The sequence below is a fragment of the Cynocephalus volans genome, chromosome 5 (assembly GCF_027409185.1).
Source record: "Cynocephalus volans isolate mCynVol1 chromosome 5, mCynVol1.pri, whole genome shotgun sequence".
In the NCBI taxonomy this organism is placed as follows: Eukaryota; Metazoa; Chordata; class Mammalia; order Dermoptera; family Cynocephalidae; genus Cynocephalus; species Cynocephalus volans.
In genome coordinates this window covers 37823136-37844860 of record NC_084464.1, presented here as the reverse complement: position 1 = coordinate 37844860, position 21725 = coordinate 37823136, and the positions used below count along the sequence as shown (strand labels likewise).

Below are 21725 nucleotides of genomic sequence, written 5' to 3'. Positions count from 1 at the left end.
CCTAGAGGTCCCAGCTTAGAACCATCTGCAAAATGTGAGACCTGGGTGTTCCAAAGACTGAAAAGGATCAGTATTTCAGCCCAGAAAAGTAAAAGCTTCCTTTTCTTCTCCCTCAACATAGCATTTGGGCAGAGAGGACCTTCATCTTTACATCACAGAAAACCTTCACTTTCTATCACTTTCAAACACAGGAATGATTCTCCATAGGTTCTGAAACTTTGATATGCTCATAAAAAATTGGGGGAAGAGGGAGTCCCTGGCACTCACCCCTCCTTGGGTCATGTCCACACCTAATTTCAGGGCTCCTTTCCCTACTCACCAGTTCTCTGGATGTTTTGCTTCATGATGTCCCACAGTAACTCTGGATTCCCATCTAAAGAGCTTCACATTCTGTACCAGCTCTTCCCACTCCATAGAACCCTCCAGGGCCTCCCACAGGCCCCAGCGTCAAATGCTCTGGTCCTACTGTCATATTTCAAAAAGAGCTGTTTGCCCACTGATGGAGTTTGGATGTGTTGTCCCCTCCAAAACTCATGTGGAAATTTGATCTCCAATGTGGCAGTGTTGGAAACTGAGTCATGGGGGCGGATCCCTCATGAATGGATTGATACTCTCCCTGGAGGAGGGGGTATTAATGACTGAATTCTCACTCTATTAGTTCCCGTGAGAGCTCGTTGTTTAAAAAGACCCTGGCACGTTCTCTCTCCTCTTTCTTCCTCTTGCCATGTGATCTGCTTGTACCCTCCAGCTGCCTGCCACTTTTCCTCCATGAGTAGAAGTAGCCTGAGGCCCATGCCAGATTCAGCTGTCCCAGAATCGTAAGCCAAATAAATCTATGTTCTTCATAAATTACCCAGTCTCAGGTATTTCTGTTATAGCAACACAAAACTGACTAAAACATCCACCTAGGCAAGAACCTCGGTCTCGGTACTGTCTTTGACTAAATGAACTATGTGGTTGTGTAGAGAATGTGAAGGGAAGACTCTAAGAGATGCTCTCTTTAAGAAATGAGTTCTATAACATGGGTGGTGGCAGTACAGAAGGATTATCTCAAGATGGCAGAAGACTGCACCCACAGCCATCCAAGAGATCTATGATTTCTGTTCAGCAAGGCCATGGACAAAGCCTGCATTTATCCCATGTTCCCATGGCTGGGACACATTTTCTTCCAGGGCTAGAAATCATGGTGAAATAACTCCTTACTCAGAAAGCACAGGGATGAATGGAGTTTGGGTTCTGATTAATACTTTAAGGAAGTAGAAACAGAGTTACCCGAATCAACAGAACCATTACACTGAGGCCAGGTTGCTTCTCTGGGTACTTGTTCCCACATACCTGTTCTCTTTAATCAATAGGTTCAAAGGTGCATACTGGCCTGCTGGCTCAGTTGTTCAGGGCACAAAAGTCAAAGGGTTTGGATCCCCATAGTGGACAGCCACCAAAATAAATAAATAAATAATAAAAGCAAAAGAAACAATAAAAGAAGGAATCTTGAAGCATCGGTAATGAAGAATGAGTAATGGAAAAACAAGAAATATGGATAAACATAAGAGGCTATTTCTTCTCATGAGTTTTTTTTTTTTTTTTTTTTTTTTGTCTTATTCATGACCAGCACTCAGCCAGTGAGTGCACCGGCCATTCCTATATAGGATCCGAACCCGCGGAGGGAGCGTCGCCGCGCTCCCAGCGCTGCACTCTCCCGAGTGCACCATGGGCTCGGCCCTTCTTATGAGTTTTCTAAACATATTTGATGATTGAAACAAAAATGATAACACAATCTGATATTCAAGAAAATAATACTTTAAAATGGGGAGGGTAAAGCTATATAAACGGAAATGAGATGTCCAGTGATTTACTTAAAATGATAAAATGTTGATTCTGTGATAAGTTTATACATACATTGTAAGACCCAGAGCAACCACTAACAAAATACTAAAAAAATACTATAAATAAATCAAGATGGAATTATAAAAAGATGTTCAAGTAGCCCACAGTGTTACCAAACCCAAGTCTGCTGCCTGTCCCTTACAAAAGCCCTGGCTTAGCTTGCCAAAATCTGTTACAGAATCCAGGCCATTCAACTCCTGGCTAAGGCTTGCCAAAATCTGTTATGCCAGGCATTCATCTCCTGGCTTAGGCTCACCAAAATCTTTTTATCAAACTCAAGTCCAGCTACCTGCCCCAAACAAAAACAAATGATCCAAAAGTCAAATGGTGGTGAAAATGGAAGTCAGCTTCTATTCAGGAATACCGGAGACTTGAGGAGAGATGTCAGGCTAACCCATCGCTCCGTTAAACCTGAAGGAGAGTGGCCAGGCTAAACCCATCTCTAAGACTTGGATTTACTGAGGGGTTTTTAAAGAGGGGGTTGAGGGAATGGAATATGGGAATGAAAAGCAGGAAGAGGGGGACGAGAGCTGTGGGAGCTCTGTGCAAGGAGCTGGGTTCAAGGTCTCACCAAGGCAGCGCCTGGTTTCTGCTCTCATCCTTGCTGTTATCTCAGGATTCTGCTGGAGGGGTGGAAACAACATAGTTTTATTGATGTCTTCCTTGATTTTTCAGTGTCTGGATAGTGCGTGCAAGTCTGCAGCTCCAGGCTGACTGGAAAATGACTTTATGTTTATGTAAATAATGTCATCTTGCCCCGTCATCACCATCTTTTCCATGGGAAAAGAGGGAACTCAAAAAAATGCATGCCAAGAAAAAAGTGTCTTTTAAATTTTCCTACTGCCCAGGCGGTTTTAGGTCCCAACATGGCTTCAGTCCTACTCACTCCAACAGAAAGGTGAAAAAAGTGAAACAGAGGAAAGAAACAGAAAACAATTAATAAAAGGGCTGACTCAAACCCTGATATGTCAAAAAAAATGCCTTAAATGTAAATGGTCTAAATACTCAATTTAAAAGCAGACTTGGCAGAGTGGGGGGCAAACAAACTACAACAAAAGAAAAAAAAACTAGACTGTAAATTGCTTCTCTATCTTCCAACCAAATCTGCATTTCTAATCTCAGGAAATATCTCTACTATCATACCATGGCCAAGGCCAAAATATTTTAAGTTATTCTTAGTGTTTCTTACTAGAGTAAGTTTCATGCAAATCTTTGATTCATATATAAATTTACTGTTATGGGTTGACTTTTGTCCCTGCCCCTGAAACAAGATACTTCGGAGTCCTAATCCCTAGTGCCTAAGAATGTGACCTTACTTGGAGATACAGTCTTTATCGAGGTAATCACGTTAAAATGAGGTCATTAGGGTGAGCCCATTCACATCACTGGTGTTCTTATAGAAAGGTAACATTTGGGCACAGAGACAAACATGCCTAGAGGGAAGAAGATGTGGAGAGATAAAGGGAGAAAATGTCATCTACAAACTAAGGAACCCCAGAGGCTACCAGAAGCTAAGAGAGGCCTGGAAAGAGCTGCTCTCAGAAAAAACCAACCCTTTCAGCATCTGTTGGGAAACTAGAGTAATTTGGTCAGGTTCCCCTCCTTTCAGAGCCAGTTCAGGGTGGTTCAGTAAACATTGTGTGTGTGGGTGGAGTAAGTGCCCCTGCAAGGCAGTGCCACTTTGGCTGGGTTTTACCACCTTGGGCGCCCCACCCTGTGGGGCCATGTTTTACCAGACCTGTGGCTTCCAAGGACCATGTGGCCGGTTGCCTAGCTTATAGACCTGAGTGGAGGGGTCTGGTGACCCAGCCTGGCATGGAGGGGTCTAGTGACCCAGCCTGGCATGTGAAGGGTTTGTGACCCAGTCTTTGAATGGGCTTGGGGAGTCTGGGAGCTCCAAACCCAGCCCTAGCTCAACCATTGGCCCAGTCGGTGCAGGATTACTGGTAGGTAAAAGAGCCGTGACAACTAGCATGGTCGCCTAGCTTTACAATTGGCATCATGAACAGGGTTAAGAGCTAGACAGCATCTTGATTTTGGACTTCCAGCCTCCAGCACTGTGAGGCAATAAGTATCTGTGTTTAAGTCACTCTGTTTGTGGCACTTTGTTACAGCAGCTCTAGGAAACTAATACATTTACAGCACCTGGCTCAGTGTATTATACACAGAAGACACTAAATAAAAATGTGTTAAAATAAAAAATGATGGAAATTTAAGTCTGGGTGCTAGGGTTCTAGGAGCCAAATGGGAAAAGGAGCTGGGAGAATTTAATTTTAACTAAACAGATTTTCTTTTAAACTCCTGTTTTCAGGGCTGTTGGGTTAGTTTAGTTGGTTAGAACCCAGCTTTGCAACACCAAGGTCAAGGGTTCAGGTCCCCATACTGGTCAGCAGCCAAAAAAAAAAAAAAAGTCCTGTTTTCAATTTTGTCCTGCACCCCTATCTTTAACCATCTTTAGCCTGAGGTCTCTGAGTCCAGAGTCTTTCTTGTTCAACATTATCAAAGAAATAATCTTAGTCTTCTGCTGAGATTGGCTCACGCAGTTGCCTGGCTGTTCATGTGGGGAGGTGATCCAGACATCAAAATGCTTCTTACACAGATCTCTAACTAATACTCCTGTTTTAGTCCCTCCCACATCCCTGGCCTTAGAGGTACCTGATGTCTCAAAGACCCAAATATTTCTAGGGTTCTATGGCAGGAATTTCGTTTATTTCTTAATGTGTTTTCCTGCGGGTGTTGGATGCAGCTTTCTCTGGTGTAACAAGGCATTTAGCACTCATCTATCCTAGCATTCATCTGCTCTCCAGCTTCCAAAATCCTGTTTATATCTCTCATGGGTTGTCTCTTCTCCCATTCTCTTCATCTTTGAGGATTTATGCCTTCTTTGTAAAATCCTTTACCATCATTGGGTGGGGTTTGAAAAAGGAGCAAAGACTGACAGGCATTCAGGCACCATACTTAATTGCAAATTGGTTTCTTTAAGTAAAATAGGAATGATAATAAGAGATGTAATAGTGGTAGGTGTAAAATCTATTTGCCAGGAACCATGCTAAAACTTATTTAAACATAATCTCATTTCATTTTCAAATTTATCTTTCTTTCTTTCTTCTTTTTTTTTCCCCCCCTCCATAGCATTTATCACTCACTGATATCCTTAGGACTGACTCATCTAATCTATCATCTGTCTCTCTCTTCTTTATTGGCAGCCTGTACAGGGAACCCTTGACCTTGGTGTTGTATCACCGTGTGCTGTAACCAAGTGAGGTAACCAGCCAGCATATCTTGCTTTCTAGTAAGGAGTTTACAATTAGGTAGAGAAGACATAACCTAATCCATTAAATAGCCTGAAGTTCTATTGGATTTATAACCAATGCGGGTAGTAAGTGAAGGTGAAAATGCTCATGAGTTTGTAGTCCTCTTGACAATTCCATTTCTTAATACAAATATCGTCTAAATATGAGTCCAAAGGCCAGGTTGTTTGTTCCTAGCCCTTTACTATACTGTGACCTCACTCCAACTTCTCTGAAGCTCAATCTACTCATCTGCTAAATAGGGGCTATAATTTCTGATCCCAAATGATATATATATACATATATATATATATATTTTTTTAGGTGGCTGGCTGGTATAGGGATCAGAACCTAGACCGTGGTGTTACATAATACTGTGCTCTAACCAACTGGGCTAATCGGCCAGGGCTCAAATGATTATTTAAATGACCTCTAACTACTATTAACAGATATAGAAACAACTAGAAGGTAATGATTACAGACCTGGCGGGTTAGAAATAAACTGTCTATAATACATTTTGGTTTGGAGTGCTATCTCCCATTAGAACTCATGGCATACCATCGTTCACATGGGAAGAGTTTGAGGCCAATCCACGACTACTTTTGTTAATTGTTATCCTTCGGCTCTTCCATGGGCCTTAGAAACTTTAAGGGAGAAAATGTCCTGGATTTCTATTGGAAATTCACTGGAAACTGTCCATATATTTTATTCATTATTGATGAGAAAAGCAAGAGTCTGCTCTGATTACTTTTATGTAACCTGACTTTTTGTGAACTGCCCTCTTTTATCTCATTTCTGATATATACACTAATAGTTGTATGTTTTAAAAGCACATGAATTATAATCAGTCTGCAAGGCAGTCAAACATTATATTGTAAAGCCACTTAAATGCTCTAAGTCTCAATTTGAAAAGAGGTGATAATAACAGTTATTTCATAGGAAGATATTTAGAATTACATTTCAAATTCAAAAATTGATATATGAAGCCCCTCAGCATAGAGCGTGGCATATAATAAAGGCCAAACCAGTATTAACTAGTATTATATATCCTAATATAATGCCACTAATAAAAATGTCAATGACCTTGCTTCTCTGGGGATGCTGCTCTCTACCAGGTGACACTACAGTATCCTCTTACCAATTGCCTATACTGAAGTTATACCATTATTAAAACAATTTTTTAAAAAACAACAAAAAAATGCAGTCTCTGCAGGTTGCTGGGGTTCTTAGGTTTAATGTATTACTGCCATTTAAGACATAACCGAAGTGGCTTCTCCACGACACTATATCCATTCCCATTATCTGGTAGAATTGGACATTTCCCCCTTTAGTTTCTATTCTACCCTGCCTACACTGACACATGTAAAACATTACTGCCTATTCTTTCCCCATGACTTTTCTCTTTTACTGTAAACTAAAGGCATTGTGAGGGTAGTTATCATTTCCTTTGCCTAATAAGTGTTTTTGATGTGAATGAACAGACCCATGTGAGTTTGTTGTTATCTGGCTACTGCTAAGCTATGGCTAAGGCCTGGAATCCTTACAGCACCAATTGTCTAGCTCTTAATCCTGTTCATGAGGCCAATTGTAAAGCTAGGCGCCCATGCTAGTTGTTGTGGCTCTTTTAGCTGCCGGTAATCCTGCACTGACTGGGCCGATGGTTGAGATAGGGCTGGGTCTGGAGCTCCCCGACCCCTCAAGCCCATTCACAGGCTAGGTCACAAACCCTTCACATGCCAGGCTGGGTCACCAGACCCCTTCATGCAGGTCTATAAGCTAGGCAACCGGCCACACAGTCCTTGGAAGCTGTGGGTCTGGAAAAACATGGCTGTACAGGGTGGGCCCCCAAGGCAGTAAAATACCAGCCAAAGTGGCACTACCATGCAGGCACACCTACTCCACCCACATGCACAATGTTTACTGAATGACCCTGAACCAGGCCCAAGGGGAGTCTGACCAAATTATTCCATTTTCCCAACAATCCACCCCTTCAGGGTCCCTCGCCATACAATCTATGTGTTCAGAATCTTCCGCAATGTTCCCTTAGTGAGGATAAATGACCCTTACATTTACATAGCCTACTGTCTGTTCAATATGCCTTAAGGCTTGCAGTTCTGTCCCTTTAACTGTCAGCTGTATATGTCTGGTTAGTAGTCACCATTGTTGTGATCCTCCATGCAAATCCTGCAGTCATACTGATGGGCAGTTCAATGCATATTCAGCAGGCCGACAAGTTGAGCGCATGACTGGTGCAGTGCCTGAAGCCAGAACACTATGGGTGAAAAGACAGAAGAGTTATTGGTACCAATAGGGGAAGTTCTCGCCCCTCTGGTAAGATACATGCCAGTTTGCCATCCTGAGAAAGAATGGTTGCAGGAGTAGGTATCTTACCTGGCTTATGATACCATACTTTATCTGGTAACATTTTTGTATCTGTAGGTTCTACACATAACAGTAGAGGGAAACTCATAATTGGCCTTAATGATAATACAAATGTGCCCTTTGGAGTAGAGTGCTCATCTGTTCCAGACCATGTCACCTTTACTCAAGGAGGCCAGGTTACTTGTCACCCAAGGTGAAACTTGCAAGCCTTCCTCTAATCCTTTTCCCCAAGGCCCTATTAAACCTACCCAGCATATATGGGGAGCTTTTATTCTCCAAGGTCATTCCCATTGTACTGTCTGTCCCTGTTGCAAACAGGTTGGGGCCGGTAAGAGAATATTTCCATTCTTGCCATATCCTGGCTCCAAAAGCTTATCTTTAGTAGTGATTTGCAGCTGTACAGGTGCTACAGCCCTATGCAACAGAGTTTCCACTGGAGAGGGCCCACCCTTGCAGGGACTCTCATTTAGACTTTTGACTGTCGGCCATAATTGCCATGCCCACCCCTTTAGGGATGGGGGTTGGGTAGATAGCCTTAGTCCCTTTTTAAAAAGGCCATTGTACCGTTCAACATTCCCGCCTGGGGATGATATGGCACATGTAACTTCCACTGAATGGACAACTGGGAGGCCCACCTCTGAACACCATGTCCAGTAAAGTGGGTTCTATTATCACTTTCTATGACTACAGGCCAGCCATACATGGCTGTAAGGCTATTCAATGCCTTCACAGTGTTTACCTGGTCTGGGGCCTTACAAGGCCATACAAACAGAAGACCAGTAGCCTATCAACAGCTGTGAAGATGTATCTGAAGTTCTCCGACCTTGGCAGTGGTCTGACAAAGTCCACTTGTCATCGAGTCAGGGGCACCCTTCCTCGAGTTATTTGCCTGTCTGTATGGGGCACCTGCCGGGGGTGTGGACTCTCTTGAGCACACACTGGACAAGCATGACAGGCATTCACTACATCTTCCTATTTTATAGGCAAGCCCGTCTTTGAGCCACCATCCACATGGTTTTACTGCCAGCATGGTGCATTCGTTGATGTAACCACTGGGCTTCATCAGTAGCTGGGGCTCTCTCCAGCCATCTTACCTTAGCCAAGGCATCGGCTTCATCATTTCCTGGACTGGCTAAGGGGAAGTGTCCTATGACATGGAAAAGAGTTACATCTTTCTCATGCCCCAACTCCCATAACTCTTGCTGCATGGCCTGTCCCCACATGGGATGGTGGCCTACCATCCACCATTGATATTTCCAAGTAGAAATCCAAAGTGTTAAACTTTTGTACACAGCCCAGCTGTCAGTACAGATGGTTAATGGCCCAGGCACATTCTTTATCACCATCAATACTGCTCTCAATTCAGTCCATTGATTGCTTTGCCCTGTACCATTTTCACACCACATGGTATCTGCAAGGGCTGGACAACAACTGCTGTCCACAATGCTGAAGGTCCCATGCCAGAGCCATCTGTATACCAAACTTGCTCTCTGTGATAGGTCCCTGTACCTTATGGAAAGGAGTAGCCTTCACCTCCATGGGTGATGGTTGTGTCAATGTTTCCTCCACAACCTCTACTAGGCCTAGCACAGTTTGCAACTCTTTGGACAGAGGACTCATTGACACAGTGCTCCTTTGTTCTATATATGCTCCCCATTTAGACAAAGTGGGAGTCTGAGCTACACCCATTTTAGGGTTGGTTGCCCACATGCGCAGCAAACCTATTATGGGCTATGTCGTCCTTACTAGGACTTTGGCAGTTCCTGTGATAGCTTCAGTGGCTATTGAGGCAGAATACACAGCTGCTAGCTGCTTTTCTATTAGGGTGTAGTGCACTTCAGTGCCCTTCCAGAGCTGAGACCAGAATTCTACAGGTGTGCGGAATCGGTCTTGTCTCTGCCACAAACCCCATCCTAACCTCTCCTGGGTTATATGTACACCTAACTCAAACAGCTTAGGGGGGCTCAGCCACTTGTAAAGCTTGTACTTGCTGTATTGCCCTTTTCATAGCCCAGTAAACTTGTTCTACTTCCTCAGTCCAATCCCAGAGGGCTCCTTTCTTTGTCAATGCATATAGTGGCCATGCCATTTGGACCATATGGGGTAGAAAAGCTCTCCAATACCCTCAAAGTCCAAAATATGTCTGTAGCTGAGCTATCGTGGGTCAAGGGTATGCCTGTATCTGATCTATAATAGCTTCTGGGATGACCCTCATCTCACCCAACCAGACCATTCTCAGGAATTTGACTAACAGTCCAGGTCCTTGCACTTTGGCTGTGTTCACTGCCCACCCACATTGTTCCAAATGACTTAGCAGCGTTGGAGCTGCCTGGGTTAAATCTGTAAGAGAATCAGAGGTTAAAAACACATCATCAGTGTAGTGAAACACTGTAACCATGCTGGGCCTAGTCCACTTGGCTAGGTCCCGAGCCACCAAACCATGACAGATGGTTGGGCTATGCAGATAACCTAAGGGCAATACTTGAAAGGTCCACTGTCTTCCTTCCCACATGAAGGCGAACTGATCTTGGCTATCAGCCAAGATTGGAATGGAGAAAAAAGCATTTACAAGGTCCAATAAATAATGATAAGTCCCCAGCTGAGTCATCAGCTGATCCATCAAGCCATGAACTGAAGGCACAGCTGCATGCAAAGGAGGCACTACTTTGTTCAGTTCTTGATAATCTGCAGTCATTCTCCAGGTACCATCAGGCTTTTTCACTGGCCATACAGGAGCACTAAATGGGCTCTGAGCTGGGAGAATAATATCAACTTTCTCTAATTCCAATACAGTAGCACTTATCTCTGCATGTCCTCCTGGTAGGTGATACAGCCTTACATTAACTACACGTCTTGGCTTGGGTAACACCTGTGGGTCATGTTTGTGGGTAACACCTGTGGGTCATATCCTTGTAACACCGGCTTTACTGTCTGTATTCGCAGCCAAAACGCTCCAATTGTTGTTAGCAGGTGCAAACCATAAAGTACATCCATATCCAAGATGTATTCAGCTACAGGAGATATATATATAGTATATACACAAGGAGGTAATCTTCCTATGCCCAATGGCAATGATAGCTTTGACCTCAGTAGTATGTCCTCCATAGCCATCTATACAAACTGTGGCCCCTGGAAACTTATCTGGGTTGCCATATATCAGGCTACATTCTGCACCTGTCCCCACCAATGCCAAAACACGCTGCACATTCATCCTAGACCAATATATTGCCAATTCAACATGAGGCTTCAAGTCCTCACCTGCCTCCCAAAGGTAAGTACCTTGGCCTGCTCCCTAATCAGAATGTCTCTAATCATCCACCTCCTCGGGAGCAACCAAAAAGTCCTTTAAATCCACTGAGCGTACCTTGCCACCTGTTTCCCAATGTTTGGTGAAACACTGTTCAGGGCGTAATTCCTGCCACAAGGCAAACAGAACTGCATTTGGTTGCTGGTCAATTTTCTTTTTATCAACCCCTGCTGCAAGCAAGTCAAGCCACGTCTGCTCATGGCTAGTCTTGCTTTGTCCCTTTGGGATAAAATCCCAGGTACTTCTTGGGGGTTTGGTCTTAGCCACCTTCCAGAACCCTTTTCCTTGTCTTTTCTCCTCTACTTCACCCAAGCCGCTATCATGGTTGTTACCTCATGTATAGGACGACCAATATATAGGTCCAGTATGGCCATCAGTGACCCAAAGGATGTTGACAGGGCATTTTGCAGCATTATGTCTCTCAAGCTGCCTGTAAAGTTTTCATCGTCTGGGCCACGAATGTTCACATTAAACATGGACTGCTGCATCCCCAGCTCTTGAATGATTTGGACCAGCTCATCATATGTTTGCCATTTACTAACAATCTTGAGAAGTTCTACAGAATTTACTCACACAGTTTGGGCAGCTGCATTCACCCAGTCCATCAAGGAGTGATTACCTCGTCCGGGTGCATACCTGTGGCTATTCTGCAGCTGCTGTCTCAGGGACAGGTGCGTGGTGATGGAGGCCAACTTCTCCACCTCCTCACTAGAGCACATTACTCTATCCACTTCTAGGTCCCATAACCCCAACAGCCAAGCAGCCAGGGTCTCCCCATGTTTCTGCCTAAACTGTCTCCCCAAGTCAACCAGTTCAACCTGGGTATACGGGTCATAGGTGGTGAACTGGGTCATCTGTGGATCACCCACCGGTTGTCCGTCCAATCCCATAGGCTGCTTGTGCCTCAATTTCTCATGCACAATAGCTCGTGCCTGGAGATGCATGATTTCCCCCAACTCACCATTGGGTTGGTCATCTTTCCTGGTGTGAGGGGCAGGAGTGGCCAGTCACTGTACATTGTCGTCCAGGACATTTATCCATGCTTCCAACAACTCTGCTTTCGGCCACAAATCTCAATCGGTTTGCAGCATAGTTAACAGCAGCCAGGCTCCGGTCAGCAGAAAAGTAGCCACCGGGCACCACATGCTCAAGGATACCTACATTTCCTCCTTCTTCCAAGGGCTTTTGGCTTCTGGACCTGCTCAGAATCCTGCCAACTATACCAATTTGTCTGGCTACCACTAAGCTATGGCTAAGGCCTGGAATCTTCACAGTGCCAATTGTCTAGCTCTTAGTCGTGTTCTTGAAACCAATTGTAAAGCTAGGCGACCACGCTAGTTGTCGTGGCTCTTTTACCTGCTGGTAATCCTGCACTGACTGGGCCGATGGTTGAGCTAGAGTTGGGTCTGGAGTCCCAGACCCCTCAAGCCCTTTCACAGACTGGGTCACAAACCCTTCACATGCCAGGCTGGGTCACCAGACCCCTTCATGCAGGTCTATAAGCTAGGCAACCGGCCACACGGTCCTTGGAAGCTGTGGGTCTGGAAAAACATGGCTGTGCAGGGCAGGCAACAGAGGCAGTAAAACACCAGCCAAAGCTGCACTGTTGTGCAGGTGCACCTACTCCACCCACACACACAATGTTTATTGAACTACCCTGAACCAGCTCCGAGGTGAGGGGAGCCTGACCATATTATTCCATTTTCCCAACACTTGTTCATTTGACAATTTACTTCTCTTTAGTAAGTATTGACTCCAAAGATACTGGGAGCCAGTCTCTGTACTTAACTGTTCTGGGCTCTTATTTCAGTCTCACAGTATTGCCAACTCTTCTCAACGTTGTCATCGTCAATTGTGGGTAATAATCGCTTCTGTCCATCAAAAGACTCTGTATGTGAATAAGTTTTAAAATCTGCTGAGTAGGGCTGGCCCGTGGCTCACTCGGTGCTGATAAAATCTGCTGAGTAATAAATACAGTGTCAATACCAAGTTAATGATTGATGATATAGCAGGGCGTCCTGATCCTCAGCAGTCTCGCCACTGGCAGTTTTGTTTTGGAGCGCCATCTAGTGTCTAATTTCACAAATAACATCCTACACTGTAAATGCCTTGGGACAGGGGAGTATTAAAGCCAAAGCAAATCTATTTCTTAATTTTTTTCCTTAAGTAATTTTACTAATCTTGGAAAATTTAAAGGATAAAAGAATCTTTATGTTCAATTTTCAACTTAGAACTGTTTACAAATACTATTTAGTAATTGAATGTTTTAAATTTAATTAATGTATGTTTTGCATTTCACAGGTGAAAAAACAATCGGTGGGGGTGCCTCTTCTGTTGGACTTTTATACAACTTGCACTTTAGTACAATCTGCTTTTCGGAGTTTTGTTTGGGATGTGTATGTTTAAGGGGATGTGGTTCCAATCAAGGCGTCAGTTTGATTTTAGGTACACTGTAAATTCACAAACTTCTTAAATAGCTTTATCCTTATTAGCACATAATAATCAATAAATTTATCATTACTGTTGTTATTAACATCATCATCACCATCATTATCGGTATACCTCAGTATGAATTTCATAATTTTGTGTGCTAGTAGGCAAGAGCCAGTGCCAGTGTTACCATTTTTGCACAGCAGTGTTTTCTTCTGTTATCCCCCTTACTGTCATTTTACTTTAAAAATGAAAAGAACTAACCATATTTTAAGTTTCTCTGTAAGACCCTATTTTTAACCTCACCCCCAGGTTAACCGATTTTTTCCTCCTTTTCATGTCCACTCCTACCTCTTTTTCACAGTCACTATTACCTACATTTTCCTAGGTCCCCATCTTCCAATCTCCACCATGAGGGTAGAGCTTGTCATATTTACTTTCTTGTCCTCTAAACCTAGCACAGTGATGGGCTTATTGAAGGTGCTAATTAATTTTTTGTAGAGTTAATGAATCAGCCAGCATAATTTTTCTAGATCACTTAGACAAGTGTCCGAGGCACTTAATTTGTTCTTCCTGTGTTCTTGCCTGAGGAATTACTGCAGTCTTATGACTTCCCAGTGCCTCAGAACTATTATATCTATCAAATGCGGATAATACTTTCTGTCTAGAGGTAAATAATTACGCAGAGGCCAGGAGACATTGGAACATACCAGCTTCCAAAATGTGTTACTGGTTTGGAGCGCCGTCTAGTGTCTACTAAAACAAACAGCATGGTGTATTTTAAATGCCTGTAATTCTGAGGGGGAAGGTGTGAGGTCGATGCGGGATGTTTTTGCAGGGATAAAAACGCCCCTATCTAAAATTTACTAAATAGATTAGTAAGTAGTTAATAGCTTGGAATGTATTTTTATTTTATGCACAATATGGATAGAAATACAAAAGTCTTATCCTGTTTGACTTTAGTTCAATTGGTATTTTAGTATGTGTGTGTGTGTTTGTGTGTTTAGGGTACATGAACTAAAATCAGTCTGCAGCGCTATCTTAGAGAAGTCTAAATTCTCAGTTCCCATTTCCACATTGGTGAGGTGGTAATGATTGTAATGGTAGTTAACTCCTCCGTTATCAGTAGCAGGAATGCAGTGCATATAACGCTTGGTGCACAGGAAGGGTTCAGTTAACTGTTATCTTTATTAGTATGATTGACACTTTTAAACCAACAGTTGTACAATTGTGCCACTAGTTTTTACACAAAAGTGCATGTACAATATTTTTAAACAATTTTTATTAATTTAACAAATAAAGTTCTAATGGCAATTCCAAAATATTAGGTAAATATGTTTTGCAATGTATTGTACCTTTTATAATACTTCATATACATTTATTAAGCTCTAACTATGTGCTTTACTGCTACGTTCTGTCAGTTTTCCCGATGCATTCCGAGGGTGTGTCAGGGAACAAATACGCAGCAATTTTGGTCTCAGCCCTTGAGGTGCTCACAGGCTGGTGGGGAAAATATTTCTGCTCAGGCTTAATATCCTAATAGCTGGCCATTTGTCTGCAAAGACTGAAAAAAGAACAGAAAGTTTCTCTGGATTATTTAGGCTGGAAATCTCCTGAAGTTCCTTCCTGCGTATTTCTTCTCAGGCTGCCATACATTGTGGGTTTCATAGTGGGCCTCAGCACTAACACTTCACGTTCTTTGAGGCAGGCACTGCCAGTGGGGTGGCTGCTATAAGTAGCTTCACCTCTTGGTGAGTCAGGAAAAGAACAGATATTAGTCACTCAAAGTTAAGGCCTATAACAGGGTTTATTAATGTTAAATTAGCTACCTCCAAAAGCTGACAGACCCCACACTGGCATAGTAGAAAGAGGAAGTGAAAGAAAAATCAGCTGTCAGCTCCTATGCATTACACCTGTCGCAACATTCTTTTGAGTGTGTCTTGCTGTCTGAGTATGTCTCGCGCTCCATTACAGCCTTCTAAACTTTACATTCTGCTCTGAATATTTAACTTTGTCCACCAGGGCTTCCAGAGCCTGAAGAATGTGACATGAAACAAAATTAGCCAACCTATTATATTCACAATGTATGTAAATACAAGAATACACAATGTATTGCAATATTGCAATATTTTAACTATGTCTTCAACTTACTGATGTTTATCTTGAGGCCATCAATATTGAGTGGGAAGACCACATCTTTAATCCGAACTTTCCTTTGGAGCTCACTTTAATAGGCTTTTTTGTTCCTCACAGGCTCATTCGATCTTATTTCAAAATCTGAGACTCTTGAAGACCTTCCAGACTTCAGGTCGCTTTGAAGCAGGGCCGGCCCGTGGCTCACTCAGGAGAGTGCGGTGTTGAGAACACCAAGGCCCTGGGTTCGGATCCCATATAGGGATGGCCGGTTAGCTCGCTGGCTGAGCGTGGTGCTGACAACACCAAGTCAAGGGTTAAGATCCCCTTACCGGTCATCTAAAAAAAAAATAATAATAAGTAAGTAAAGCTGATGGCCAAAAGTTTTGTGTCTTTCAATTTTCAGAATGGCTTGTAAACATTCTGATTTAAAGCCTCAGAACAAGCTAACCAAGTATCAAAGTATAATTTTCAAAAAGTTTAAAACGTTACTCCCATACAAGTACTGTATGCAGCAAGTTTATGCATAGGTCAAAGAATGATTTAACTCATCATTAAGGGAGCAAGCAGCATGATAAAGTTAGGTCAAAGGAAAATACATGAGAACAAAATACATATTTAGTTAGGAAAAGAAAGAATGCTGGAAGAAGACTGAAAAATCAGGTACAAAATTGGTTAACGTACTATCAAGTAATACAGTCATAACTTTTAGGATTATCTGTTCTACTGAAAAGAATACATTTGTATCTCTGTTAGATAAAATTCTTATTAATTTATTAGCCTCTACAAGTGAACATCTAATTTTACATATTCTAGGCCCAATCAAAATTCAAAGTTAGGGCCGGCCCGTGGCTCACTTGGGAGAGTGTGGTGCTGATAACACCATGGCTATGGGTTCGGATCCCTATATAGAGATGGCCCGTTTGCTCACTTGGGAGAGCGTGGTGCTGACACCACCAAGTAAAGGGTTAAGATCCCCTTACCGGTCATCTTTTTATTTATAAAAAAAAAAAAAGTCAAAGGTACCTTCACCTAAAGCTGTGCTGTCCAATATGGTAGCTACTAGCCGCATGTGGCTAATCTGAATAGAAATGTTCTGCAAGTGTAAATTACACACCAGATTTTGAAGATTTACCATTTAAATAATGTAAACGATGTCATTTTTAAAAATATTGGTTACATGTTGAAGTGATAATATTTTGGATATATTGAGTTAAATAAAATTATTATCAAAATTAATATCACCTGTTTATTTTTATTTTTTTGATATAACTACTAGAAAATCAAAAATTATGTATGTGACTGACATTCTATTTTACTGTCTAGTGCTACCTTGGAACATCAGATGACGTATAAATGGACTTTTTAGACTATACTCTAATACAGCTTAGAAAGACATGAAATATTTTTGCCTTGTTTTTCAGTATTGCATAGCTTTTTTCAATACAAGTTACAGGGATTTGGAGAAGCGTTACTTGTTCCTCTGCCTTCTGCCCTCTACCATGCAGCTGGTAGGTTGGGGACAAGATTCTGGGTGGCTGGATGTCCTAATGGCTTGAAGTCTGGACTTTAGATTTGAATGTACAGAGATGTGATTTAATTGATTCAAACAGAATGATCAATATTAGAGAACTGCATCACAGTAATCAAATTTACTTGCCAATGATCGATACACCAGGATGCCAATTTATAGAGAAGGGAAGTCCAGTAACCTGGTATTCAAGACTCCACACAGCTGTTTGCCTGGTGGAGATGAACACTCAGCTAAGATTCAGATGAGGAGGGGACTGATGGCACATAGAACAGAATGACATGTTCTCATTTTATTTATTTTACTAAAATTTATTAGCATGATGAAGGTAATTTAGTTGTCTGTACACTTTCAATAGTTTCTCACAATTACTATTCCCGAAGTCACACTGGGGGATGGCCAGTCTAAAGTGGTTTTCTATGGCTGTTAATTCATCCATCACTAATCTCATTAGGCTGTTAATTCTCAGAGGACATAAGCAGTAGGAGACACTGTTCCACCCCCCCCCCCCTTTTTTTTTGGTGTGAGCGTGGCTGGCCAGGATGGGGAACCAAATTCTTGACCTTGGTGTTATAACACCATGTCCTAACCAACTGAGCTAACCTGCCAGCCACTCTTTCCGAATACTGAACAAATGCTATTCAATGAAACCATGGGGTTATGCTCAGTCTAAAAGAAGATGCCTCAAAAAAAAAAAAAAAAAGGCAAGAAAAGAAGATGCCTCATTTTTCATTCATCATTGAACTCAATTTGTATAGCCCCATAGGAATTTACCACAACCCAAGGCTGACATCTTTAACATATTTTCATGTAAACATATATTTAAACAGGAATTTCCGGTGAGTTATAATATTTTGTTCCCAAATATAAAATTACATTAAATATGTGAGCAGACAGTTTACCTTGCCTTTTCTCTCAAGGAAAAAATTGCAATTACTTGGAGCCAAATGGTGAAATGTGAAGTAGCAAATCTTCAGGTAGCAAAGCAAACTTCAGAATAGAATACAGATGGCTAGTTTTAGAGGGGATAAGAATAGGTAATATTAAGCTCATCAACAACAGATGGTATACAGTAATAATTTATATGTTCTAGTACTTGTCCTTATCTTTGTTTAAAAATTTGTGCTCTAATTTTTTTCTATTTCCAATCTATCATTTATCTTACAAGTTAGAGGGGCTTTTTAGTAGTTGCTTTATTTTCATCTATATGTCTGAGTTCCCAGTTAATGTCCTATATTACGACATGTATGAAGTGCTGTTGCTGGAAATAACCTAGAATTTTTACGGGTTGAAATTCATCTCTTCATTGCAACATACAAAAATAAATCAACGCTTGTTTTCTTTGAAAACAGATCATCTTAATGTCCCCAACTGCTTAGTCTATTGGGGGTTCTTTGCAGGCTTAAGGGATCTCCCTTCTTCCCTTTTTATCCTTATTCTTGAGGGCCAGACCCCCTGCCTTGAACAACTCAGAGGGGAATCTTAGAGCTCTTTAAAAACAGCCCAATTTCTCGCCTTTGGAGAAGTGAAAAGGGTGCCCCGCCCCCATCTATGAAAAGAGGGATTTGATAAGACAGTTTTAATGTCTTCGAAGCAAAGATTTAAGTCTCTAATCTCCCACCACCCAGGACCCCCCCCCCCCAGGCTTACGAACCCCCTCCCATCCCTCCCTAACTGCTTTGGACTGGCCCTGGTATCCTTGCCCCAGTCCACAGTTCCTGCGGCTCTGTCTGCAGAATTCACAGAGGACCTGTGTTACTTCCCTTGCGAAGAAGAAGAATTGTCGTGAAAATTTAGGTGTAAAACATTTCGTTTTTGTCCCCCAAATAAGGGGAGCATGTGCCCAACCATCCCTGGGAAAAAGAACTTTCAGGGGCAAAGGAGCGAATAGGTAATTTAGAAGAAAAACAGAAAGTGGTCTCTGACAGCCCTGGACTTACTTGGGAGTTGGGGGAGTTGGGGACGTCTGGACGCTTTGTCTTCGTAGTTGCGGAAAAAATAAATGGAGAGCACGAAGCCTAAGCCTTCTAGGATCCCTTTCTGACCAAACCCGAATGATTTGATGGAGGGCATTTTAATATTTTCCCCCTTTTGTGAGGTGGAACAAACACAACTTGGATGCAGCGCGGCAGCTCAGAGCCTGCCAGCCAGGCGGGCGACCGGAGCACCAATCAGCGCGCGCCTGCGCTCTATATATATGGCGGCCCTGCCCGGCGCCGCTTCATCGGCGCTTTGCTTTCTGTGTCCGAGTTGTTGATCCTCAAGATGTCCGAGACTGCTCCTGCCGCTCCTGCCGCCGCTCCCCCAGCGGAGAAAGTTCCTGTGAAGAAAAAGACTGCCAAAAAGCCTGCCGGTGTGCGCCGTAAGGCATCGGGGCCTCCGGTGTCCGAGCTCATCACCAAGGCTGTCGCTGCCTCCAAGGAGCGCAGTGGGGTGTCCTTGGCCGCGCTCAAGAAGGCGCTGGCGGCCGCCGGCTACGATGTGGAGAAGAACAACAGCCGCATCAAGTTGGGCCTCAAGAGCCTGGTGAGCAAGGGCACCCTGGTGCAGACCAAGGGCACCGGCGCCTCGGGTTCCTTCAAGCTCAACAAGAAAACGGCTTCCGGGGAAGCCAAGCCCAAAGCCAAGAAGGCGGGCGCTGCCAAGCCGAAGAAGCCCGCCGGCGCAGCCAAGAAGCCGAAGAAGGCGACGGGCGCGGCCACCCCCAAGAAGAGCGCCAAGAAGACCCCCAAGAAGGCGAAGAAGCCGGCTGCAGCTGCTGTGACCAAAAAAGTGGCCAAGAGTCCAAAGAAGGCTAAGGTTGCCAAGCCGAAGAAGGCAGCCAAGAGTCCAGCTAAGGCCGTGAAACCCAAGGCCACCAAGCCCAAGGTTGTCAAGCCCAAGAAGGCGGCACCCAAGAAGAAGTAAGTGAGCTTCTTCTAAAACCCCAAAGGCTCTTTTCAGAGCCACCACTGACATCAAAAAAAGAGCTGGATATTTGCTTTTTTCTATCTGCCTTGCCCTTTTCACCCCTACTCTGGAGGACAATTGCGCGGGCTGGCACTTCCAAGTTAGGCTTGAAAGGGTGTCCATAGTGAAGTTAATAACGCTACGACCCCTTCCGATAGCTAGCCTGTCCCTAGGCTTGCCGTTCCTAATTAGCCTGGTCAGCTGCTCTGAGGCGTTCTCCGCGGGCTGTACTCGAGATAAACCTCCAGCCCCTCCCCGTGGGCTGCAAAAACAGCCGCAAGTAAGCCAGTTTCTTAGTCCTAAGGAATACCCAGATTGGACCAAAAAGTAATTCAAAAGTCCCGCCCTGCTCTGGGGTTGGCCCACTTCTCCAGCCCATGATTTTCATTCTGTATTTAACTGGGTGGTGCCCGGCGTTTATTACATGTTTTGCTTCAATTGGGTTTGGAAGTTTTTCCTTTTCGTCTGGTAAATGTGTTTGGTATTTCGGACACTTCTCATGTGATCGATAGTCAAGTTGGTTTCTCCTGGGAGTGTTGGTAACATCCAGCCCGGGGAGGAGAGTGGGTGCAGGCCCTTTGTCCTGCATTCGTCTGCTGTTGGTTCCCGACAACAAAGGAATATACAAAAAGCAGCTACAGCAGCGGCAACGACCCTTCCACTCGGGACAATGCTGGACTAGGCATCTTCTGTTCCTTTTACGCAGCTTTCCGCAAACGTGTGATGATGGCTTTGAGCACATCAAAAACAACTTTGAGTCAGCCATTTTGTCCTGGCGTGAGGGTTACCTTTCCTCACTTCAGATAGACTTTAACACCTAAAAACCCAAGTTGCTTTTAATGCTTTTTTGTGCAGTCTACGCGGAGAACAAAGTATTTGTTAACTGTTGGAAGTGTGTGTGTGGACGAGGAGCATGTTTCTAATAAAGGCCTTTAGTTTTCACTTACGAGTGCTCTCTGCATTCTGACACATCCAAGGCGTTTCTCCTAGATACAGAAAGTCCAGCGTCCTGGTTTTTATTCTGGTGGACAGATTTTAGCGAGACCCAAGTTGGAGAGACAGGCTTCTGGAGAGCAGCTCACTGATTCTGTCATTTCCACAACGATGAATCTAGTGTAAGTTAATTATCCCATTAATGGTAGTGACGGCGGAATTCATCCACAGGAAGGAAAGGAAGGGAAGGGAAGGGAAGGGAAGGCAGGAGGAAGGAAAAATTTTTCCCGTGGTTTCTTCCGGTAATTTTGTGCTGTTAGCTTTACGTTAACATTAAACGATTAAGCCCTCTGTATTTTGGTGTGAAGTTTATTATACGGGCTCATTTTCTTTTCCAAGACCATTAGTGAACTCATTACTGATTCCGCCTCCCCACTTTGGATTCGGCCTTTTTCACAGGCCAAGTTCCATGGACAGGTGAACTAAACCTCAGGTTTCTATTTTGTTCCTTTGGTGTTTCTGGCCATTCCTAAGGTAGGATTACAGTCTTTTAAGTATTGTTGACAGCACTATCTTCAATACTGAGAAGAACACCTGACACATAGCAGGTCAAATAGTAACTGAATGATTAATGAACTGAGATGTTATGACATTAATAACTGGTAGGGCTAATTGCCTCATTACTCTTCTTTTTCAGAATTTTCCTGGTTATTCTATTTTCTGTGTATTTTGTTTTTCATTTGTACTTCAAGATGCTCCCCTTCCTACTCCTCTAGCCTCAACATGCATAAAAACCCCGTAACACACTATTAATAGTTTTATTGGGATTAGATGAAACTCATAAGTTTATTTGTTGAGATGCTGACTTTTCTTATTCCAGAA

The 21725-nt window shown here is 43.2% G+C and overlaps 2 protein-coding genes across 2 annotated transcripts in view; both read left to right on the top strand.

The window, feature by feature from the left end:
* LOC134377921 (histone H3.1-like) overlaps positions 1-21725 on the top strand; it is a 173855-nt gene that overhangs the window by 124506 nt on the left and 27624 nt on the right. The gene's annotated exons all lie outside the window — the stretch shown is intronic.
* Positions 19187-20852, top strand: H1-2 (H1.2 linker histone, cluster member). The gene has a single exon (XM_063096737.1). It carries the CDS (start codon positions 19227-19229, stop codon positions 19866-19868), a length of 642 nt encoding a protein of 213 aa, XP_062952807.1. The 5' UTR covers positions 19187-19226; the 3' UTR covers positions 19869-20852.